The sequence below is a fragment of the Suillus paluster genome, assembly GCF_016628075.1.
Source record: "Suillus paluster strain FC165 chromosome Unknown EDB91scaffold_305, whole genome shotgun sequence".
Classification (NCBI taxonomy): domain Eukaryota; kingdom Fungi; phylum Basidiomycota; class Agaricomycetes; order Boletales; family Suillaceae; genus Suillus; species Suillus paluster.
The window spans coordinates 1-23,805 of record NW_024537865.1 but is presented as its reverse complement, the minus strand read 5'-3'; the positions used below and the strand labels follow the sequence as shown (position 1 = coordinate 23,805).

Genomic DNA, 23,805 nt, shown 5'->3' with positions numbered 1-23,805 from the left:
CTGCTTGACGCTCGATTTTGGACGTGAGTAAGAATTGAGGATAACCTTTTTCTGGCGCTTCTTGGCTCTTGTTGTTCTTCCCAGCTCCCGACGCAATTCGTCTGTACATACAATTGTTGAAGACGAATCAGCATTTGGGGGGGATAGATTGGACTCCATGACAAAGTACTGGCTGTACTGATCGTTAGCAAATGACAATGATATTTTTCCTACTTACCTGTAATGCTGGCCGTCACCAGCAATGGACTCATCAGAAATGGACTTGCCATTCGTGAAGTATATGTTGATGGCCAGCATCGAATCACGCATGGATTCGATTGTAGATTCGATCATATCGTGGATTTTCAAAGAAGTTGCTCACCTTCTGTGCGAATCAACAAACAACGACAAATAGACAATGATTCTCTATTGCAACCGACCTTCATGGACTGTTGGTTGATTCTCTATTAAGCAACCGTCCCACCCGATCTTCAGCTAGGCGTTGAGTTCGGTAAGTATTTATCTTCGATTCTTGATGGCCTACGTCCCATCTGACTTCCTAAACAATGACCACCACCACGAACAACGACCAAAGCAGCCTTGGTGCGTTTTTGGCCCATCACTGATTATGTCTGCTAACACACGTTTCAGATGCTGTATTGCAATTACTATCTTCATTGACGCTATCGAATGATGAGGCGCAAACTCTCATCCAAGTGATTTCTGATGGTAGTGGAGGCCCTCCTGTCATGTCGTCTGCAACTCCTACGGCGGCCGTCATCACCCCAGTGGTTGCTTTGCTACCCTGGAACCGTCGTCAGTCCCCCTTCTGCAGTAGCCGTTATCAGTCCCCCTCCTGCGGTAGCCGTCATCAGCCCCCCTTCTGCAGTAGCTGTCACCAGCCCCTCCTGCAGTAGCTGTTGTCAGCCCTCCTGCAGTAGCTGTGTCAGCCCCTCCTGCAGTAGCTGTCGAGACTCAGGCCGCTGCATTCGTGCAGTTTGTCGGTTTCCCACATCTTCCAATGACAGCCGTCATCGTCCACGGCGAGACAAGGGGGCCAGCAGCAATATCGTGATTCAGCTCTTCGATGTTCCGCGTGCTGGGGCCCTTGGTCCTTTCTACCTTGTCACCCGCGGCCGCGGGTAGGTGTCTTCGAGACATGGTTGTGTATCTTGATTGGTGGCACGTTTTTGTTCTTGCCATTGATTCTCCCTCAGGCAGCGCACATCCCCGCATGTCCTCGGTGTTAGCTGTTCATCATTCAGCCGCTGCAAGTCCCTTGATGACAGCCTGGTGCGCATGCTCGATGCCATTGATCTCGGAGAAGTGCAGTGGCTGCCTTAAGTAGACAATATATTTTTGTATATACTGTATGGACGCAATCTATGTACCAATTGTGGCCAATACTAGAAGTGATCCGCCACTCAATTAAGCAGTTCCAGAGAGGTGCGAATCAGGGATACAGAGACCGAGGCAGAGAAACACCGCTGCCTTTATAGTGTAATGATGTCAGATGTGCGCAGGCAGGATAATAGCAGACTACAGGACAGATGGAACTAGCAGACTTCAGACTTCGGGACAGATGGGACTAGCTCGCATTACTTTAGCTTAGAATGTGTTATCAGTACATTTGTATGATACAAAGACCGAAGCAGAGAAACACCGGCTGCCTTTGAAGTGTGAGAGCGTCAGATGTGCATGGGCACAATAATTAGCAGACTTCAGGACAGACTCGGATGGAACTAGCAGACTTCAAACTTCAGGACAGATGAACTAGCTCGCACTACTTACTTCAGAATGTGTTATCAGTACAATTTGTAGAATATAAAGACCAAACACCGGCTGCCTTTGAAGCGTGAGGATGTCAGATGTGCGTAGGTAGGATAATCAGCAGACTGTAGGACAGATGGAACTAGCCGACTTCAGACTTCGGGACAGATAGAACTAGCTCGCACTACTTACTTCAGAACGTGTTATCAGTTTATTTGTAGGAGACAAAGACCGAGACCGAGAAACACCGGCTGCCTTTGAAGCGTGAGGATGTCAGATCCAGTGTGCGTAGGTAGCCGTTGCTTGGTGTCATGAAAGTGTCTTATTGTCAGGGGTAAGCATTCATGTAAGGGTAATGCACACCAGCACGCAGTGAGTAAGACACAAACAGCGGTAAGATACAATTCGGCTACCGTGCGCGCGCGTACATTGAGGCTACTAAGCTTCATCTCACTTATTTCCCTGTCTACTACTTTAAATCTTGTACCGGGGACGAGAGAACAATGTACTAGAAGCATTCGGATGCCACGCACTGAATGATGAAATCGACGACCTTGTGTTTCAACATGGTCTCTGAATGGACGTTCGTAATAAGGAACGATATGTCATATCCCTGTGCAAGGGTTAGAGCACGATGGCCGCTCATGTTTGAGCAATCAAGAGCTGGCACTTTGTTGTCATAGTATACGCAGGGAGTTTTATGGGAGTTTTATTCAAAGCTTGTATGTATCAGACAAGCCCAGACTCAGCCCTTGGAAGGCTTTGGATGATGTACATCACAGATAGTACTAAGTACTAGTAGCTAGGTAGTATACTCAGAGACTGATATGCTATTCTATCACATTGACGGTGTCATTTTCAGACTGCCAACGTTCAACGTTCAATCTGGTGACAATCGTGCACTCCGCTGCTCGGAGCGTGAAATAATACTATTTCACAGTTCTAATCTACATTCACGCGTCAACTCTCACCATGTCGGAACCCTATTTCTCAACTGATCAGCGCCGCTGGCTAACAAATCAGCTAGACCAGTACAACTACTGCTATGAGTACAACGACCTCATTGAGTTCTGGACATCCCTATACGAGATTTTCTTCGAATGCTGGCCAGAGTGTGATGCTTTGTTCCCTGACTTACCCAACACTCAGTCTCTCTCTGAAGAGCAGCACCGTCAGGTGTTTCAGGCCGTTAAACAGAGGAAATATGTGGGTACCAAGATTCTACGGAGTGCACAAGCTGACCACTCAATAGCGCATTAAAACTTGGTTTCGATCCCAAAAGGCCTTAGCGGGATACATTCCGTTCACAATCGTGTCGGTGCATAATCAGAATGCGACGTTACAGGCCGAAGAAGAGTTCATAGAGAATTGGGTGGATGTCACAGGTGATGAGCCTGCCAGCGGCGACGTCAAGGATGGTGGGAGCACTAACATCGAGGCCCAGGGAGATGGCGCTTCGATTGATCGGATCGAGGATGGTGGGAGTACTAACACCGAGGCGGGGGATGGCTTAGATTTAGACTTCGATGGCTTAGATTTGGACTTCGATTGATCGGATCTCAAGGTGCCTAGATAAAATTAGAACAATGTGCTTGTGACTTCTATTTAGTTAGCTATGGACGAAGTATCTAACTGATCTACCATACTGCTCCTTCGGGTGGTTGATTGCACTGTTCAAGACAACTTAGGCCTGTGCGTGAGACAGAATCCAACAGAATCCAACAGGTATAGCGTACATAAGTTTACACACCATTTTCATTTTTCGGGACAACTTGAAGTGCGCGCATTTAATCTTGCAGTGACCTCATTCAACGTACAAGATCTCGTCATGCCTGCCACACGCTGGACCTCAGACGTACAAATGGAGTGGCTTCAAGAGCGCCTCCCCCAATATCTCACAGAGCACGTGAAGGAAAAAGATTATTCGCGTTTTTGGCCCACCTTGATTGGGGACTGGTTTAAACAGTTCCCAGAGGAAGCGGTAGTATTTCCCGACATTCCCGCTGACGCCCTTTCGCCGGAGCAACGTATTGAGGTGGGAGAAGCTGAAAGCAGGCGCAAAATAGTAAGCCCATCTATAATGAACATATTACTATTTACTGACGTGCTTCAGCAACTCCGGACTTGGTTTCGTTGGCGTGTGAACGCGTCCAAGAAAAACCGTTGCCTGAAAAAGGAGACAACTGTCTTCGATGACGTGCTGCAGCCAAAACGACGTGCTAAGTCCGAGGCTGAGCTGTACTCCGATATCTACTACGATGAGCGGATCAGACCATTGGTGAAGGCTGAGGAAGAGGCTGGGAAGGTGTCGTCGGGCAGACGAGTTGCGCTGGGGCGTAAATTTTCTAAAGAGCTGTTGGATGATGAGGATGAGGAGGTCAAGGTTCAGATTCGTGACATGTATGAGAAGCAGTGGAAAACTCACGAGAGGTCCGGCAAGAAGAATTTTTTAGATGAGGACACCGAGGATGACTGTGTGCCATTTGATGCGGAGGGAATTGCACAGTAAGTGGTTTCTGTGAATAGAGTTCAATAGTTAACATTCAAGCAGGGGCATAGACGACTTACCCATTATCTGCCGGTGATTCGCGCAATTGGTCAAGAAGAAGACCGGTTTCCTCGTGTCCTTCATGTTTGCTGGTCCAGATCCAAGAAACGACTGGGATATGACCTCATTATCGTAAGTTTACGTATCGGGTATAGACTGTTTACTCACGCCAAGACTCTGATGTATTCAAGTTGCCATCCCTCTGAAACTCCACAAGGCAGAACCTTTGCCCAGTTATACCAAACGGCCGATAGGAATTTCCTAGAGGTGTTTCAGCAATATGCGGAAATAATCTTCCGTGCGTTTTTAATCTGCAAGTTGCTAGTTGGCTTACCTAATTTATATCATGCAGCATCCGACAAGCGCAAGCCTAACGTTACTGTAGGGAATGAGGACATGGAGTGCGGTGAGGAATTTGAAGTGTATGATGAAGAGGTGCCCAATGGCCATGACGACGTCGAAGAGGACAATGACATCGAGTCCTTTGGTCAAGGGGAAGAGGAGCAAGAGGATCATGAAGGTGGGTAGATTGGTCGGTCTTTATATTTTTTATCATCAGCTGATGCATCCGCCTGATGCATCACAAGGCTCCTTGCCGCTGCCTGATGCATCACAAGGCTCCTTGCCGCTGCCTGATGCTTCACTGGGTGATGCATCTGATGCATCAGGAGCCACGCCTGATGCATCAATAGGTGCAATGGTACGTACCCTTTTGTTTGCAATACGTATCTATTCACGTTGATGCACCCCTGCAGTCTGATGCATCATCATCATACTCTAACTATAATGGTGTCTCCGCACCAATTCCTCATTCGTATCTACCAGCATACGTACCCCCTGTGACCACCAATTCAGTTCCCAACTCGTTCGGACCATTCTATGCGCCCCAAATGTCCACCACTTCGGTTCCTAGTTCTTTTACTCCGGCGTATACTGCCCCTCTCATGTCCACTGATGGGTTTACACCGGTCTACAACCCCTCTGTGTCGACCCCCAACTTCTCATTCCCCAATATGTGGCAAGATCTCAATGGGACTGATCCAGTCTTCCAAATGTCTCCGGCCTCTGCTGCTGCTTGGCTCCAGGAAAATTTATCGCCGGTTTCTGCTGAGCGCACTAGTCTGCATGAGTCCAGTGCTGACTCGCTCCCAGTCTTGCCTCATCCCAACCCACCCTCGCTCCCAGTCTTGCCTCATCCCAACCCACCCTTGCTCCCAGTCTTGCCTCATCCCAACCCACCCCAGCTCCCCAGTACACCCAACAATTCTCTCTCCACTGTCATAACCAAGCCGATCACCGAAAAAATCATCCTCGAGCCCAAGGCCGCCCAAAAACCCAAGGCCGCCCCAAAACCCAAGGCCGTCCGCAAGCCCAAGGCCGCCACCACCCCCACGATTACTAACCCACCCGGAGCTGAGTCTAGTTCACCAGGGGATGCAGCTCCTGGTGGAATTACCAATGACTCTACGAACACACGTGCATCTAAGCGTGTCCCAGTTAAGTCCAGGCGTAACGAGCTGGCGGATGTGATTGGTACTGGGCCTTCCATGAAACGGCCTGTGCAGAACAGGTCTGCGGGTGCTCAACAGTATGTTATCCTGCTCATTTTTCTTTCGATGCCTGCTAAGAGCTCTTAGGAAGAAGCGGGCAAAGGTCTAGTATGGTTGTTCTTCATGCTGTCATCATCATAGTCTTGCTAATTTCTTGATATAATGTCCCTACTCAGTCTAATAGTTATCTTGTACCTGTCGAGAAATATAATACATCATTTTGCGCGCATGGTTCAAATGCTAATGTTTGACTGTGAGCAAGAATAGGTGTGCGAGAGTGAAATTGCTAACATTGATGCATCAACATATATACATCACCGAAATTTTGTGCTACGGACTTCATGAAATTTGGTTGTAGGAGAATGATGCATTACTCGCTATGTACTTGGTAACAGTGTCAATTGATAGATAGTAGTAGCCCATCTGCCCAGAACCCGCCGAGAATATTCATATTGCTAGAATTGAGCGCCTGAGGATTAACAACAAGGTGGAATGCTGCTGGTGCACCCACCATACCCGCTGTATTGCCAGAACCCGTACCCGCCGTATGCTGGTGCACAGTGACCGTACCCGCTGTGCACCCCAGAACCCGCCAAGACGCATCTGTACCTGCAGCCATATTGCTAGAATTGAGCGCTGAGGATCAGTAATAACAAGGTGGGATGCTGCTGGTGCACCCACCGTACCCGCTGTATTGCCAGAACCCGTACCCACCGTATGCTGGTGCACCGTACCCCCCATGCGCTCCAGAACCCCCCAAGACGCATCTGTACCTGCGGCCATATGCTGAAAGTGAGCGCTGACGGGCCACTGAGGATAAGTAACAAGGTGGAATGCTGCTGGTGCACCCACCATACCCGCTGTATTGCCAGAACCTGCCCCGCTGAATACCATAAATGGACAATACCGCCCATCAAAGAAGGCGGGCGGGAGGGCGCTCCGAAAATAATGCATCATATCCCGCTGTATGGCCAGAACCCGCCAAAGGCGCTCCATACCGTAAATGGACAACCCGCCAAACACACTACATACCGTAAATGGACAGCACCGCATCAAATGATGCATCATAGCAAGCATCACAGGCATGCATCATATAGCATTGCTGATGCATCGTGCTGCATCAGTGATGCATTATGATGCACCCTATTTACCTGCCTATGGATTGTAACAGTGTTGCATCACTCCTACCTTACAACTACAACACATTCATGCATCAATATGACAGGCTCACCTGTGCAATCATATCACGCTGAATCCAGGAGAGCTCGAAGTTGATGGTAGCGAGTTGCATGGTAGCAGATAACAGCAGATAACACGAATAAGGTAGGGTCCAAGGAAGAAAGACTGTGCGCACTAGATGGACATGCCGGCGGTAGTTAATATTTAGGAATCGTGCCTTTGCATCGCCTCCGGACGCTGATCAACGCCCGGAGGCGATGCAAAGGTACGGTTGCTAAATATAAGCTACCGCTGGCATGTCCATTTTGGTGTGCACCCACCACTCTTCTATTTGTGCTCGCATCAGCTTCGAAATTTGAGCACTTGAGCTCTCCTTTCAGCGCGATATGATCGTCGCGAAACAACCCCCATCAAATCTTATTCGCATTGGTTCAACCCTCTGTGTACGTCTTGCCTCGTGCTCGCGTGATCCACCTGACTGACTTAATTCGATCCTAGTGTGCAGATCTTTCTAGCCGAAGGCGCACAGCTACTCCAAGAACTGAGTGTTCCAAATATCGTCGAACTCAAGTTCTCTCCGCGCGGAACATACCTCTCAACATGGGAGCGGCCAGGTATGCCTCGTGTATACCATCTAGCCATTGGTAAAAATCTCACTTCACACGCTTTCCTGCAGTCAAGCTGGAAGGCGCCCAACATAAGAATCTCTGTGTCTTCTACGCCTCCACTGGCGAGGAGCTCATCTCCTTTACACAAAAGTCGCAGGAGAACTGGGACCTTCAGTACACCATATCTGAGTCGCATGCCATTCGTCTTGTTGCTCAGGAGATCCAGGTCTATCGCCCTGCTGAATGGGGGAAGGGCATTGCGGATCGGCTGCGCGTTGAAGGCGCATCGATGGTCTCCCTGGACTGAACCTGTCCATCGCAGTGTTTGTTCTAGAGAAGAGGGTATTATCATTTCCCCTCTGATCGCGCCCAGATCAAGTGGAATGATCTTGAAACAGGGTACTCGTCGTTACACAATGAGAGGCCGATAACTTGAACAAGAGCTACTATGGCGAGACTGGTATGTACCTCCTCAGTGCAGCAGGTAATTTAGACTGCCACGTCACCCTGGACAAGGAGAGGCTCGTCATGCCGTCTCGTGGAGCCCAAACTCCGAAGAATTTGGTGTTGTCTATAGATGTTAGTTATCTCCTTTGATTGCGGAAGCCTTACTAACTGGCTGCTTTTCTTAGACATCCCTGCCAAAACTACAATCTTTGGTCAACGTGTGCGGACGCTCCATGATTTTGGATCCTCTCCTCATAACTCTTTCAACCCACAAGGTCGCCTTGTTGCACGAGAGATGAAAGAAAATATGTGTGCCTTGAAATTTATTAAGCCGAGCACGTATAATTTTCTTCTGGATCATCAACACATCGATTAAGGGCGTTGAAGCGGTGCCGACCTACTTAGCTGCATCAGCCTTTGCCTAGCTCGCTGCGTCTCTAGACTGCGAGCCCCTCAGCCCTATCCACCGGTGACCCGACAGTTCGTATATCCCAGATTACGCAACGGTCACAGTCGACCAGTCCCACTGATAGACTCTTGCTGTCCTTCGTTAGACTGCTCACTACAGTGTAAGTATCACCTTTATCCTGGTCGTGAGTACGTTTTAGTACAAGTCTACCAGCAGGCAGAGTAGTTTGTGACTCTATTACGTAACGAGGCATGAGCGAAGAACTAGAGTTTAGTCTTTGCGCGAAGCAACGGGTGCAGTACGAACCTTTTGCCTTCGTACTGCAATGGTCCCTCCTCTCAGCCCAGTCGTCCTCAACGACTTCGTCTCTTTTCTTTTCCTTTCTTTCTTTCTCTACAGCCACATATCCTTTGCATTGCATTTCCTTTTCTATTCTCTCTCCCGAAACAACATTGAACGAGCTTCCGTTTTCTTCCGGCCCCACATGGACCGCATTCTCGCCGACCCAGCGCTTGAGGCGCAACCCAACTTCGAGTCCGCTGCATATGCAGGATGGCTCAACACACTCACTATAGGAGGAACAACCAGAGAAGATGCTCTCGCGCAGATGGCAGAAGGTTGGAGGATCGAGCGCCAGGAGCGCATCGACCTCTGGCAACAACAGAGTGAAGCAGACGCCCGCGCACAGCAGGATCAGGAAGAGCTCAATCGAGCCGAGAAGGAAGCCGAAGAGCAAGAAGAACGACGTGAAGCCGAGAAGAAGAAACCCAAGATTAATGACTTCGACGCCAACACAACTGTCACGGACGTTCTCATCCCATGTCCTTCCCAGTTCACCCTCCAGAAGATCAAAAACATGGAGTACATAGAATTATGGTATTTCAGTCCGGACGGCTGTCGCGATGCCTCTGACAACTCCAGGTCCTCTTCCGAAGATGCTTATGGCTTTGCAAAAGTCGAGGGCATGGTTGCCCTCAAACCAGTCGCATCATTTAAAGCGTCACAAAAAGCCCTGCAAGACCATGACCTCTCCTGGCGGCAATTCGACCTGGCGAAAACCAGCTACCTCGTCCACCTCGAGAAGTGCAACTGGCCGGAGAAGCACCAGCAGGCTCTGGCCATGTTTTTCATGCTCATCACCAACCACGAACACCGAACACGCTCACGCGGGGAGAAGACCCTGCTTCGCTATGCAGGATTTGTGCATCGTGAATGGCACGACCGCCTCACCCAAAACCAGGGATTCAATATCGGTATTTTCAACAACGCTCTTTACAACACCCTATCAGATGACATTTGGGAGGTGGAGCGAGATGAAGGCATCAAAATGGTACACCCATCACTCCCAATGTCCAAACTCGCAACTAACACAACTCTCCCTTCCCTTTCACATGACCTGCTGACTCGATGTCTTGCTCCCGCTTGCTTAACCTCTGCCCTGCTTGCTTTGCTCGTGCCACACCTCGCTTGCGCTACACCCTGCATGCCACATCTGGCACTTGCTATCTCCTGCTCCTGCTATCTCTCACTCCTGCCACCTCCTGCTCCTGCTATCTCTCACTCCCGCTATCTCCCGCTCTCACTATCTTCAGCTCCCGCTATCTCCCACTCTCGCTATCTTTGGCTCCCGCTATCTTTGGCTCCCGCCACCTTCAGCTCCTGCTATCTCTTGCCGCTTCCTGCTCTCGCTACCCACTACCCTACCATGTCATGCTCCCACCTCCCCCCCTGCTCTTGCCTCGCTTCACCAAACCAGCTACAGAACGCAATGCCTAACATGTCCTCGCATTCCCGAGGCTGCGAGGCAGGGGCAAACCGCAGCAAACAATCTGGGGCTGAAGCACCCTCCCTGTCAAGCAATGACCGCTATCATCCTTACCACATTCCAAGTGCCAACCAGCCCGGAAAGAAGCCCCAGAAAGGGCAGCAGTCTTTTCCAACGGGTGCAGGTCAATCTGGGCCCTCAGCCTGCGCCCTCTGTCTTAGCTGATTCTGTCACAACATCCACAAATGTGAATCCAAGTTCCTTTGGGACAAACAGACCAAAACTTGGTGCCGCCAAAACGCGGAGGGGCATCTCATCAATCCAGATGGATGCGAGCTCTGCTACAACTGGCAAAGACCGAAGGGGTGCTCAAGCACCTCTCGTTCTCACATACATGAATGTTCAGGATGCGGAGCGAAGAGCCACGGAGCTCAAGAATGTCCTCAAAGCGAGAATGTCTAATGCTATCACCCCCTATCATCCCGAAGTCTGGTTGCACTTCCTTAATTCTACGAACCTTATTCATAAATATGCACATATCCCAAACAGTTTATGTATTGGCTTCATGGGGAGCATCCCCGATATATCTCGCACTTACACCCCACCTAATAGCACTTCCCTCCTCGAACACCATAGTGCCTTCACTACCATACTTAATCGTGAATATCTCACAGGACGATACATCGGACCGCTATCAAGATCCGAAACCGAGACACTCATTGGTCATTTCCAGACAGCCCCCCTTTCCATGGTCCCGAAACCAGGGAAACCAGGGAAATTTTGGCTGGTACAGAACCTTTCATTTCCCCTCCATCCATCCCCTACGATATCTTCTATTAATTCCTTGGTTGATTCAAACCTATACCCCTGTACATGGGGCACAGCAGCAACCATCTGCCTCCTTGTCTGGTCCCTTCCACCAGGTTCGCAAGCTGCCATACACAACATCACCAAAGCATATCGCACGATCCCACTCCACCCATCTCAATGGCTGGGACTCGTGGTCAGAACGGGAACTGACAGCTTCGCAATTGACTCGAGCTTTTGCTTCAGCTTCTCCCCATCTGCAGGCACCTACGGCGAAGTGGCAGATGCAGGTGCAGACATCTTTAGATCCCAGGGAATGGGTCCCGTGTCCAAATGGGTCGACGACCATTTCTTCATACGCATTCATTGTGAACACCTGGACAGCTATAATAGCCTCTGAAAATCTCGTGCTGCCATCATCGCACAGAACGGGGGACTGCTGGTGGACGGAGGTCGAAAATGGTATTGGGGATCCACCATGCCAAACGGCCGAGTCGAAGAGTATGACAAAGACCAAGCTTTCCCCATCCAAGATCTATCATCTACCTTGCCATGTTCCCCCAAAGATGCCTTGTTCACTTACTGCTTCGACGACATCGACCGGCTATCCAAACTCCTTGGAATTCCATGGGAGCTGGCGAAAGACATTGTCTTCTCATCATGTGCACCTTTCATCAGATTTCTCTGGGATCTGGCAACCCGCACCGTCTCGATCCCACAGAAGAAGAAGGAAAAATACCTGGCGGCCATCCAGGAATGGGAGACCCAACCCACCCACACCCTACAAGAAGTCCAGCAATTATACGGAAAGCTACTCCACGCCTCCCTGGTTCTCCCAGCAGGGCGAGCTTACCTCGCGTCTCTCGAATCTATGTTTTCCATCTTCCGTGACCGTCCGCACATGCCACGTACCCCTCCCAAACACACAGCTGAAGACCTCCGATGGTGGAAAGCCAACCTTGCACAATCCAATGTCTCCTGCCCCATCCCTGGACCCATTGAAGTCATTGAACCTGCGGCTTACTCTGACACTAGCTCAGGCACTGGCGTCGCGATATGGATCAAAGGCAGATGGTGGGCCTGGCATCTCCTCCCTGGCTGGAAAGCCGATGACCAGGACATCGGATGGGCAGAAGCAGTTGGGATGGAGTTCCTCATCCTCGCACTCACTGCTCACTGCCCAGAAGGCAATTGCATCAAAGTTTTTGGCGACAATCGGGGCGTCGTTGAAGGTTGGTGGAAGGGACGGAGCTGCAACAAGGCAACCAACACAGTATTCAAGCGAATCCATGAGCTCGTAGCATCTTCACGATGCTCTTTCCTCACCCGCTATGTGCCCAGCGCACACAACCCTGCAGATGGCCCCTCCAGAGGCATCTATCCGCCTCTATGCCAGCTTCTCCCCCCAATCCCCATCCCTCATCCCCTTCGGAAGTTCATTGCCGACTTTGACAGTCCCACGCTCCCTTCTGAATGCAGGCCTCGCAGTGCAGTCATCAAAGCGCCATCAAATGCTGACACCAAGCACTGCCATCGCACTCACATCAATGACAAGCTCCAACGTCAGGGAGAAGAACTCTTCAAAGCGATGCAAACTTAGTAAGTCCGAAATTTTTGAGTTTCAGGCCTCCCTTCCTCAATCTGGCACATCTAGCCACAATCTATCCCACTAAACTCACGCCACAAGAATCTCCACTGTGCCCTCATTGCACAGCAAAAGAGCGGCTTTGCCTCTGGCGCCCAGCAAATTCCCACTCAGCATCATCACCCCTCCCGCATGCCAACGCACAGCGCATACAAGACGTCATGATCCACACATGGGCAAGCAGTACCCAAGAAGTCTATGGCAGCGGCATCCTTGCATTCCATGTATACTGCGACTTGAAATCCATTAACGAAGCATCATGAGCCCCCGCATCTTCCGACCTCATTTTGGCCTTCATTTCTGACCTAGCGGGATCTTACTCGGGCAGTACCATAGGCAACTACGTCCACGGCATTCGCGCATGGCACATCCTACATGGGAAAGAGTGGCCCGATTCAGTGACCGACAACCAGATAATCACAATGCTGAAGGCCGCCAAGAACCTCACCCCTCAAACATCAAAACGGAAGAAGCGTCAACCTTACATGATAGATTTCATCACTCGCCTTCTGCAAAAGCTGGATTCCAAGGACCCGCTTGACGCCGCAGTAGGCAGTTGCCTTACTACAGCCTTTTATTCCATCGCTAGGGCGGGGGAATTCACAGTTCCAAATCTGTCATCCTTCGACCCAGCAATCCACATGAAGTGCTCTGACATCCGCGCAGAAACGGATTGAAACGGCCTCGCAACCACCGTTTTCCATCTCCCGCGCACAAAGTCATCACAAATCAGCGGTGAAGACGTCTTCTGGGCCAAGCAACATGGCCCTACAGACCCGAGCACAGCACTGGCCAACCACTTTCGCGTCAATAACCCCCCCCCCCCCCCCATGATAAAGCCCTCTTCACGTACAAATTCGGAAACTCTTACCGCCCTCTGACAAAAACGAGATTCATATCTCGCCTCGCTGAGGCAGCCAAGGACGCCAGCTTAGAGCCGCTACAGGGTCATGCCATTAGGATAGGCACTACCCTGGAATACCTCCTCCGAAACATCCCATTTGATGTCGTGAAAACAATGGGTCGCTGGGCCAGCGACACTTTTCAGCTCTACCTTTGCAACCATGCTCAGATACTTGCACCATACCTCCAAGCCACCCCAATCCTACAAGACGAATTCCTATGGTACACAATGCCACGCCAACATTGATGCACCACGTGAGTACTCGTCCCTTCTCCTACTGTCCTGGGTATCTGCAGTTCGCTCGATGCGTCATCAGGACTCCTACCATTATGGGATTCGCAGCTCACCTTTTCTTGCACAGGATGCAGCTCGGGACCGGGAGGCGCTTCGCGCCTTTGCCCAAATCGCTCAGACCGTCGTCTCCGTCACTCGTAGTCAGAACCCGCATTGTAATAGTTACATCTATACATCGTGCTTCATCAGTTCCTTGATTAGTCTGCACAACGAGCGACTCGCAAAGAGTCCTCGATTCAATGATGATTAGGTATAGCAGAAGTGGTTGCTCAGAATTGCGAGGCACCCAGTAACTGTACTCATTCTCCGATAGACTTTTCGGAGCTCTGATCTTGGCTGGGAGTTTGTCAGACTCGTCAGACAAAATGAACAGGACTGATGATCAAATGCACTATTTATTGTCAATGGGTGATTTCCTGCAACTTGAATGGGCCCTTGTCCATACTATCAGGCCGAACTTCTCCCACTTGGCCTCTCGACGACTTTGCACGTAACGCATGAGTGGTATGTTATTAATTAATTATCTGTGTCTCATGTGCTATTAGTAGTACTTAAGTTGTTACATAGATTCGCCCTGGCATATCGAACAGGCATAGGAGGATGGTGTTACTCCGAAAACAGACAAGGGCAGCAATACCACAGCCCGCCATTGCCATTATCACGTGGAGGAACTGTCCATTTGTGGTCACCGGCTCATGCTTGCTTGTGAAACTTGGCTGATATTAATATTCATGGTCACACATCGGGGGTTTCGACATTTTGCCTCTCGCAAGATTTCAATCAAAAGCAGATCTAGACCTGGCTAGAGCATTCCAGACCTAGCCTAGAGCGTTCCAGAGCACTCTAGATTACCCTTCGAATGTAATTTCACTGGCAGCAAAAGGTGGTAAAATGTCAGTTTCCCCGCTGTGTCATGCATATGGCCTGATTGTGGTTTAAATCCCCGAAGCCAGCGAGTCAGAGTCGGACAATATTAATGGATCTGGGTTGAAATCGTACCCATGTCATTTCCTGGTCAACTCGCTCATGATTTCCTCACCCACATCTCAGGTGCAAGCGGAGGCATCGGCCTTGAGACCGTCAGTATTTCCATCAGCGCTCTATTCAAAAATGCGACTGACACTCCCCCTGCCCTTCCAGCCCTCGGTGTAAATATGGGTGCACATTACATGTCTAATTTGAACACCGTCTAGACTGCAAGCCATGTTCCACTCTAACGCGTCCAACCAGACCCCTCCTAGATAATTGTAATGCGCATGTTTGAAGCGCCCTTGGGCACACCATTTGGCCCCGAGGCAGTAGTCGTGGTCAACTACGGAATCTGGTGCCCGAGGACGTCCCAATCGTGGACATGACCATCAAGCACAAGACCATCGACGAGAACCTCACCTCAAGTCTGCCGTGAGTACCTGCACCGTTTGTGTACATCCACTGACGATGTGGATGACAAGGCTGCAATCATACTTATCGGGAGCACAGCGGGCAAGTACGGCGAGGCTAACCATGGGCATTATGCTGTCAGCAAGAGTGGTTCGTTCTCTGAATTTTCCTCAGCATGTCTCAATGAGATGAGCAGCAGTGATGTATGGTTTGGCGAGGCCACTCAAGAGCGAGATTGTGAAGATTGCGCCCAGGGGACACATAAACTGTATTGCACTTGGATGGGTGCATCGCTGATAGTATAAGAGGCACTGTATGATCCAGTTGGCAATGGACCCACACTAGCTGCATGATTCATCCCCAGTAAGAATGGAATGGCAGTGTATACCAGAGTACACCTTTCCATTCCCTTCACATTGTATCTAATAGTGTGGCTTATCTCCGATTGTAGCGCGCTCCCTTGAAAACCTTGCGATGCTTGTCCATGCCTCCAGTGGCACAGATATGCGTTGTCATATATGTTGTCATGGCTAATTGTGGACCACAGACAGGGAGCTTTGTATGTGTCAGCCAGATGTTGTAAGGGATTCAGTTGAGTAGACCAGACACCTGCAACTCAGCTGCATGCTCTCCCATCAGTGACCGCACGAGAAACAATCATATTGAATCTTTATTCGCATTGGTGTGCACCGCCTTTCCTGTTCCTTTCGAGATCACTATATCTGTCTCTAGGGCTTTCCCTGTTCAATGGATCACCCAGCCTGGTGGGAAGGATCGTGCACCAGGCTTGTGGCTGGCAAAACCGTAGGTGCCACAGAGCAATAGGCCTCATCAACGGGGTCGGGACACGGGGTCCCGAGACTAGATAGTAATGTCCTACATAGAGTTTCACTCTCAATGGACAAAAATTGGATACAAAAAATAAATTAACAAAATAGGCCTCATCACACACGGTAAGTGTTTAAATAAAATGCTGCAAATCCTAGTGAATTTACCTCGGAAAAGTTGACTAACAGGAGGATTCTGCCCCCTCTGTTATCAATCCTGTATCCCCGACAGATCCTAAAGGACCGGTAGCAAGAAGGAGAAGTCAGGCAGAGTCGACAACAGCATAATAGCATTAGGCTCATCGAGTGTGTCTGGCACGACGGTCTGAGGCTCATCATCTAAGATTGCTTGGAGGTCAACAGTGCTATTCCCTGCACCCGGATCCCCAACGGTGACTTCTGACGGGCATCTGGCAAGAAGCTCTGTAATGCGGGTGCGGATCTCCAGGATTTCCCTGTAGAGGCCGACCATCCTGTCATTGTGTCCGTCAAGGCACTCGAGACACGATTGCAGGGTTGATCTCATTGAATCTTGATCGGGGGTCTGCCCTAAACCGTGAAGACAACGATGTTGATGGGAGGGTTGTTAGCATCGATCTAGACCTTACATGTAAGCTCATGTGTGAATTTCGAGTCTATGCCATGTAAAGGTAAATAAACCTTTTGAAAATACATGCTCATTCTGACGCTGAATTGGAGATTCTTGCCATTATATGCACCTTTAAACCCCTTGAGCGCTGTCGCCTGCAAACTGAATTTGAATCCTTATGGCTGTGTGGGTAAACATGACGTTAGATTGCACATCCCCGACCCTCGAGGACTCAGGACGGCAATAAATGCTGACGAGGCTTACCGACTCTATGTGGTTTATGTGGAAATGCCCAAATGCTCCCACCATTCCCCCCCCTTCTCCCTTTTAGATTGTTGATTGTTAATTGTTAATTGTCAGTTGTTATTAATTTCATTCGGAGGAATAATTTTACAGGTCAGGCATGTCGAACACCTGCCTGTGTCCTCATGGAGAATGAGCCGTCCGCTCGAACTGAGAAAGCAGAAAACCAAATGATTTGGAGATTGTACTGCCATAGTTAAATTGACCTGCCAGTCTTGCCACAGGCATAAACTGATTTGGGCTCAGTCTGCAGGCGACAGCCACAGACCTCGAACGCGAGTATAAGGGCAGGGATCTCAGAAGCTGGGAAGCATTCTCTCGCATTTGCACCACTTGCCCTGCTACCTAGAATCTGCAAGAAGTCAGATTCAGCTTTCAGGATGAGCACCTATTTGGAGTCAGCTTCCTTTACGCTTCATGGACTCAGGATGCAAACTTACCATGAATTTACCCAGGTCGACATTAACAAATCCCGTGTCAATGTCATCTTTGCGGTTGCGGCAGGCCCCTGATCAAGATTCAACGACATTGACCCTACATTCATGTCTTGAGTCCCTTGTCTGACTCCATGACAAGATGGACTGTGTTTGCAATGAAATGCTGGAGCTCCAGGCCTGCATTGCAGAGCTTGCCAGCTGCCAATCAGGAGTCGCCATGGGGGATTCAGGCATATGTAATGACAGTGCTAACATGCAAATGATTGTTGACGATGAGCCTCAGACCATCATGCTCGACCAGCTCAATGCTGTGTCACTGTTGCCAACTCTGCTCGACCTCTTCCTCTTGTCACAACCAGCACTCCATGACCAGTTTATGGAACAAGAGTACAGTCCTTTAGGATCTGTCAGAGTTACGGGATCGCTGTCAGAGCATGCAGATCCTCCTGTCGGTCAACTTCCCCAAGGTAAGTTGGATATTGGCAGCTTTTCCTTTAAATGCTCACCGTGTGCATACAGACGTGGTGCTCTATGGCACCTCCAGTTTCGTCAGTGGCGAACAACCCTCCCTGCCTCAGCAGGACATGTACTCTGAGGGGCAAACCCTATTCAACTCTTCAGAACCACTTCTCCCCAATGCGCAGGGGAGCCAAGACAAGGTACAGTGCGCCTGGCCTGGATGCTCAAGACTTGTCAAGAAGGAGAACCACACTCGCCACATGAATGAGATGCGTCTGTGGAAGGTTAAGGCTGTCTGCGCTGGCTGTGGAAAGGGATTTGCACATCCATATATGAAGAAGGATCATATCTGTTGGGCCGAAATCAGAAGTTCCTAGATTTTTTTCAACATATTTACCCCAATTCCACCGCTTCAAATGTTTGAATATTTTCATAGCCACTCTGTAGGGAAAAGAAGGTTTTTCTAGGAGTGCCAATATTCTCTTGCTACGAGCCCACCTAAACGCATTGACAATCTCGATACCCTGCCACGAAGCTCATATGTGAGGTACGAGTCAGCCAAATCATACTGAGTTCAGTAATGGTGATCGCAAGTTCACTTCGAGGGAGGATTGGTCAGCCATTGAAAGCCTTAAAAAGCAAATATGGAGATCTCAAAAGGAAGAGGGAAGGTGATGCGCACCAATCCGATGATGGAATTCAATGGGGTTATTTCTCATGCAGTCACATCAGCGCTGAAGGGACAACAAGCTTCGTCTTTGGCTAATAGTCGGCGCTCAGCGCTCAGCTTCAAAGGGTATGGCTGAGGAAAGGATGCAGGATGAGTGGGACCAGCTAAACTGATAGGCTAGTGAGTCACATGGTAGTAGATGCTGTATTGGTTGAAGGTGAAACGAACAAGGAGAAGAGTTGTTGGTACATTGTTTGTACATATGTGTTGCCGGCTGTGGTCTGTTACATACTGTGCCTAAATAGGAAATGGGTCACTTAGCCTTAATTTATGATTTCAAGTACGAGGATGGAGTATTGTGATGGAAAAAGTACATAGAATGAGAGAAAACAATTCTGGCTATCATAATTATGTATTGTTAGAATTTTAGAGAAGTGTTGTGAGGGTCTACAAATATTTTGCCAGAGGGTCTCAGTTTTGGTCAAAACCAGTGTAGCGAGTCAGCTGCCAGCAATCTCCGGTACCTGCCGGCAATCAAGGTTTTGTGCGTTGATGAGTGCTCCATCGCACAGGCTGCCCTTTATCAACAATCACAGAGTCCGCATTGGCTGCAGCTGCAGCATGAGCATCATCCTCACCATCAAGGACACTTTTCTGAATATTGGTGGGACTCTGGACCTGGACAACATGGAGGTGCAAATCAGGCAATGGGTTGTTCACTTGGTGCAGGATGGGTCGAGGACGAGGGTGAGGTTGGATATTTGAGGGCTGAAGAGGTTCGAGGTTGTTATCATCGACAAGGTTGAGATTTTCTGAGCCGTGATTAAGTGAATCTTCATTTTCACTTTCCACAGGTTGTTGACGAATGGTTTTTGATGCTTTCTCCAGCTGCTTGCATTCTTTCTCCACTCGCGCTACAATTTTGTGCTTGTGTGCAACATGTTTCTTCTCCTCTGCATCTGCTCGCTTGGCTGCTGCTGCAGAATGCTTTGCCTCGACTGTGGCTTTCTTTGCAGCTGCTTCTTCAGCCTTGCGAGCCAACACCAGCTCATGCTTAGCTGCTTTTTGAGCATCTGTGATGTGCTTTGCAGCAAGTGTCATCGCAGTTTTGACAGCTTTTGCTGCCTCCTTTGCAGCTGCATGTTGGTCACGTTCCTCTCTCTGTCATAGGTCTTCTTCAGCCTTTTCGTGATCTCGTATTACCTGCCAAATTCCTCTGAACTTTTTCGCAGCCTCGGTGTGAACAACCTTGATGTTTGCGGTCCAGTCGGCTTTTGCAAGGGCATCAAGCATATCATTACAGGTCATGTGGTGAGAGCCTGAGCCACCTTCCCTCCATGGGCTGTTCTGCTTCTGCCCAAACAACTGCCGTTGCAACCGTCTGTTTTCGGCTTCCATCAACTTCTTCATGGCATAGTCGGCCTCCATCTGCTGTTTTGCCTTCTCTGCCCAATCACGGAGGGCATGGTAGCCAACTATATAAGCTTTCCGAGATGCGGTCTGGGGCAAAATGGGTGGAAAGTCAACGAGGCGATATGACTCTGCCTTGCCGCTGTTGCTAGGTGGAATACTACTGACGAGAGTTTGTGTTGTGCTGGTAGGTTCATTATGCAATGTTTTGGCTGTTGCTAACGACGCCAGAGCTTCACTTGTAGCCTCGTCGGAATCAGAAACATGGTCTGAGTCTGTCTCAGCTGCAACCTCCAAGAGTGTGGGTAGCGTGGCTGGCACAGGTTGTGCTGACTGTGTTGTAGTATTAAGTGCGGGGGCATATGCAGCATCTTCAATGATATTAGGGTCCAGAGGATGGATGCCTGTCTTGCGGAATGCTGCCTGAATAGTGGATGGAGTGAATGCTCGCTGGCGAGCTTTGTGGTAGAATTCAAGAAAATTGCCCTTCATAATGCTAATGCCTGCTTCGCTCGCCTTGTTCACCTCTGACTTCCAGCTCGACGCCAATGGCCCAAAAATACCAACATCACAAGGCTGAAGACGGTGTGTTGTGTGCGATGGCAAGCAAAACAGGACAATGTGGTGATCATGACAAAACTTGACAAACTTGAACATGCAGTGCGAGTTGTGGCCATCAAGGATAAGCAGCCTCCAGCCACTTGATGGATTATGAGCTGCACTCGCAGGTTCAAAGTCATTCTGCAACCACTTGAGTCCAAGCTCATTGTCGGTCAACCCATTCAGAGAAACTAATATACTGCTAACCAGTCAGACATTGGCACGAGTTGAGCTCTATTTAAACATACCTTGCTTGGTCAGGATTGTTTTGTGACCATGCGAGATTACGACGCAGTGCTTTGAATGTGACTGATGGGGGTACTGAACTGTCATCCACGCAGACTGTTTCAATGATGGTCACAAGTTCGTGGTCACCATTTTCAAGGTGTTGGATAGTTTTTTGATCACGGTCAACAAGAACAAGGGTTCATTTTCCAATTCCAAGCTGCACACCCTTCTCATCCATGTTGTAGATGTTACTGGGGATGATATTGTACTTTGTTATGAGCTTGACAAGGATATTGAAGTACTCCGTGACTTGTGGGCGGTTCAATGCCTTTGCACGACAACATTCAAGTCCACTTGCCCAATGTGACTGTAAGTCAGGGTGGCGAGTTCGGAAGTGACGTGCCCAATGCTCCAACAAAGGATTTCCACAAAGAATGACTGAAGCTTGTTCTGCCACTAAGTGAAGTGACATAGGCAGCCCTCGACGTCCCAATGCTTTGATCCATTCTTTCAAAGCATTCTCCTGGGATGGAGTAAGCTTCTGTTCTTTTGCGTGAGCCTCAAACCTTGTTTGTCAGCCATTGTACCGTGCTGTGAGTGTGGTGTGGGAAACTTTGTAATCCAGGGCTGCCAAACGCAAGCTGTAGTTTGGCAGACCTTTTTCATTAATACCCACTGCAAGGACAGCTGTAAGAGCAGCCTGCAGTGTTTGTTCGGTATTCTGTGGAGGCATGGCACTGGGTTGAATGCAAAAGTTGGCGTGCGAGTCAGGACATTTATGCAACCCCAAACATTGTATTATGGCATAGTACGAGCAAATCATAAACAAACAAACTCTGTACTGACAAGTGTAATGGGTTGATGAAGAAACTAATCAGCGATCACAAGTACATAGCTCACAAACTACTTGTCCTCCTGTGCATCATTACCTGTACTCCTCGCAGCTTCACAGTCATCAGTCTTTACACTGTGTTGGTGGGCATGGGGTGTTTTAAAACGGCTGCCGGCCTCGTCCATGTTGTAGATCATGGCACAGCACATCTTGCCATCTGTGGGTCCATCAGATGGTATTGTTGAAGGTGACGGGGAAGCCAGAGGGGTGAATGCATCAATTAGAGGAGGCATACCATCCTCGTCAGAGAGTTTGTCTATTAGACTGTCAAACACGATATCAGCTACCAGTACATTGTTAGCAAGACAAACTTATGTCTGATGCAACTCGTTGTAGGCTTCCTGTTGACGGTGTGCTTCGTCAATCTCACGATGTGTCACAAAGTGAGGTGGAGCACTGTACGAAGTGTCACGGACATCTGAAACATAATGGGACATCTAAATAAATGAATTGAGTGTATTAGAAGATGCAGAATATCACAAGGAATAGCATACATACAATTGAAATGCTGAAGCGACAAGGAAATGTTGATAAAAGACGAATTACAGTCAAAGAGCCTTTATATGCTGCCTGATGATCATATACAATTTTCAGACCATACAATGCCCAGACAAATCAGAAAAAAATATGGGCATGCACACACCACCATCTAGTCCATTTATGTGAGGTTAGAATGAATTTCGTGTTGTGGTGACGTTTTTATAGCTAGAATGATTGCTCGTCATAGGCAAGAGGTGTGAGATGGTCCATCACAAGATCTGGAGTCCCTGAGACGACCCTGTAAGCTCCGTGCAACAGATTTTTGTGGGGATGTTGCCAGACATGGTCTAAACCCTTGTGAATAGCCAGTTTTTTTGTGAACAAGAATGTGGAGGTAGAGGAGAAGTCAAAAGGTCATCAAAGGCTTAGTGCTGATGACAAAATTGTACATTTTACTTGCCTGGGGGCACTTATTTCACGCATATCTCTTTGAGATCTCATCCGTTCAGCACGATTTCTTCAGACAGTAATATTTCAACCACACTCAATATGATAATGAAAACCTCGGGACCTTAGCTGTTGCAGTTTGCTGGAGAGACATTTGGTGACCCACTACTAGGTCTGACCTGTTGCTTACTCAGCCACAGTAGTGGCACAGGCGAACAAAATGGCAAGTCATGTAACATCACGAGTAGAACCATGTCACCGATCTAGATTTCAATTTCAAACAAAACTCCCAAACTCAGGGGTTTCCAATACCCTGTTATCACTCGGACCTTACTCGGCTCTGTCAGACCCTGAGGAAATGAGGTACGGACATCCTCACATAATTCACAAGGAAAGGACCCCAGACTCTTCCTCTAATTTTCAGTTCAGTTTATTTGTGACGGCATCACCCAGCTGTATATAACCCTCGACCCATCCTTACCCGTCCACACACTTCCCTTCTGCTCACATCCCTCCCTTTTCATCTTCGCTATGTTAATGTATCTCTTTGTCAGACACAGTATTTTCAACAAACTTTGTTATATTTTGTATCTGTCATTACTATTTGTTTCTACATGTGGCACAATAATACGTAGACTCCACTACCACAGCTGGCAAGTTATGGTCCAGGTCGCTGAGGCCCGGTGCTTCTATGGCTTCCAAATCATGATGGAGAACATTCACTCAGAGACCTACTCACTCCTCATCGACACTTACATCAAGGACCCCCAGCAGCGCGAATACTTGTTTGACGCCATGAACATTATTCCCTCTTCTGGCTGAAGAAATGTGGTCTGATGCCTGGTCTTATGTTCTCGAATGAGTTCATCAGTCGCGATGAGAGTATGCACACTGACTTTGCGTGCTTGCTCTTCAGCCGCCTCAAATGTCGTCCACAGACTCCTTGGTGGCCTTTGCTGCCATTGAAGGCATCTTCTTCTCTGACTCCTTCGCGTCCATCTTCTGGCTGAAGAAATGCGGTCTGATACCTGGTCTTACATTCTCGAATGAGCTCATCTGTCGCAATGTATAACCCTCAATGCATCCTTACCTGTCCACATGCTTGCCTTCTGCTCACGTCCCTCATTGATCAACTTTGTACTTGTGTATGCTTATAGACTACCTCTCTCCACACCCTC

The 23,805-nt window shown here is 48.9% G+C and overlaps 10 protein-coding genes across 10 annotated transcripts; 8 read left to right on the top strand and 2 right to left on the bottom strand.

The window, feature by feature from the left end:
- Nucleotides 1–545: 545 nt before the first annotated feature.
- EDB91DRAFT_1089249 (uncharacterized protein) lies at nucleotides 546–1,323 on the top strand (the record flags this gene model as incomplete). Its single annotated transcript, XM_041316567.1, has 5 exons — nucleotides 546–582; nucleotides 631–795; nucleotides 882–975; nucleotides 1,008–1,121; nucleotides 1,197–1,323. 5 exons carry the CDS (start codon nucleotides 546–548, stop codon nucleotides 1,321–1,323), a joined length of 537 nt encoding a protein of 178 aa, XP_041168722.1.
- Nucleotides 1,324–2,141: 818 nt separating this feature from the next.
- Nucleotides 2,142–2,365, bottom strand: EDB91DRAFT_1031801 (actin-related protein 2/3 complex subunit 4; the record flags this gene model as incomplete). Its single annotated transcript, XM_041312738.1, has 2 exons — nucleotides 2,142–2,229; nucleotides 2,283–2,365. Coding segments are annotated over 2 exons (171 nt in total), but the record flags the coding sequence as incomplete, so codon positions are not given.
- Nucleotides 2,366–2,721: 356 nt separating this feature from the next.
- On the top strand, nucleotides 2,722–3,301 carry EDB91DRAFT_1257549 (uncharacterized protein; the record flags this gene model as incomplete). Its single annotated transcript, XM_041324300.1, has 2 exons — nucleotides 2,722–2,955; nucleotides 3,002–3,301. The coding sequence occupies 2 exons, from the start codon at nucleotides 2,722–2,724 to the stop codon at nucleotides 3,299–3,301; spliced, it is 534 nt and encodes a 177-aa protein (XP_041168720.1).
- A 276-nt stretch (nucleotides 3,302–3,577) lies between these two features.
- On the top strand, nucleotides 3,578–4,334 carry EDB91DRAFT_1257548 (uncharacterized protein; the record flags this gene model as incomplete). Its single annotated transcript, XM_041324299.1, has 3 exons — nucleotides 3,578–3,814; nucleotides 3,863–4,254; nucleotides 4,301–4,334. 3 exons carry the CDS (start codon nucleotides 3,578–3,580, stop codon nucleotides 4,332–4,334), a joined length of 663 nt encoding a protein of 220 aa, XP_041168719.1.
- A 45-nt stretch (nucleotides 4,335–4,379) lies between these two features.
- Nucleotides 4,380–5,934, top strand: EDB91DRAFT_1257547 (uncharacterized protein; the record flags this gene model as incomplete). The annotated part of the gene is made up of 5 exons (XM_041324298.1): nucleotides 4,380–4,429; nucleotides 4,489–4,595; nucleotides 4,650–4,817; nucleotides 4,885–4,997; nucleotides 5,053–5,934. The coding sequence occupies 5 exons, from the start codon at nucleotides 4,380–4,382 to the stop codon at nucleotides 5,932–5,934; spliced, it is 1,320 nt and encodes a 439-aa protein (XP_041168718.1).
- A 1,478-nt stretch (nucleotides 5,935–7,412) lies between these two features.
- Nucleotides 7,413–7,941, top strand: EDB91DRAFT_1288264 (uncharacterized protein; the record flags this gene model as incomplete). Its single annotated transcript, XM_041324818.1, has 3 exons — nucleotides 7,413–7,469; nucleotides 7,532–7,640; nucleotides 7,703–7,941. The coding sequence occupies 3 exons, from the start codon at nucleotides 7,413–7,415 to the stop codon at nucleotides 7,939–7,941; spliced, it is 405 nt and encodes a 134-aa protein (XP_041168717.1).
- Nucleotides 7,942–8,974: 1,033 nt separating this feature from the next.
- EDB91DRAFT_1037868 (uncharacterized protein) lies at nucleotides 8,975–9,823 on the top strand (the record flags this gene model as incomplete). The annotated part of the gene is made up of 1 exon (XM_041312839.1): nucleotides 8,975–9,823. A coding segment is annotated over one exon (849 nt), but the record flags the coding sequence as incomplete, so codon positions are not given.
- Nucleotides 9,824–15,299: 5,476 nt separating this feature from the next.
- On the top strand, nucleotides 15,300–15,582 carry EDB91DRAFT_1065483 (uncharacterized protein; the record flags this gene model as incomplete). The annotated part of the gene is made up of 2 exons (XM_041314781.1): nucleotides 15,300–15,432; nucleotides 15,479–15,582. Coding segments are annotated over 2 exons (237 nt in total), but the record flags the coding sequence as incomplete, so codon positions are not given.
- A 725-nt stretch (nucleotides 15,583–16,307) lies between these two features.
- On the bottom strand, nucleotides 16,308–17,948 carry EDB91DRAFT_1288260 (uncharacterized protein). Its single transcript, XM_041324817.1, has 4 exons — nucleotides 17,570–17,948; nucleotides 17,445–17,512; nucleotides 17,273–17,392; nucleotides 16,308–16,656 (listed from the first exon to the last, which is right to left on the bottom strand). The coding sequence occupies exons 1-4, from the start codon at nucleotides 17,694–17,696 to the stop codon at nucleotides 16,348–16,350; spliced, it is 624 nt and encodes a 207-aa protein (XP_041168714.1). The 5' UTR covers nucleotides 17,697–17,948; the 3' UTR covers nucleotides 16,308–16,347.
- EDB91DRAFT_1089244 (uncharacterized protein) lies at nucleotides 17,731–18,277 on the top strand (the record flags this gene model as incomplete). The annotated part of the gene is made up of 2 exons (XM_041316566.1): nucleotides 17,731–17,908; nucleotides 17,961–18,277. The coding sequence occupies 2 exons, from the start codon at nucleotides 17,731–17,733 to the stop codon at nucleotides 18,275–18,277; spliced, it is 495 nt and encodes a 164-aa protein (XP_041168713.1).
- Between the last annotated feature and the right edge of the window lie 5,528 nt (nucleotides 18,278–23,805).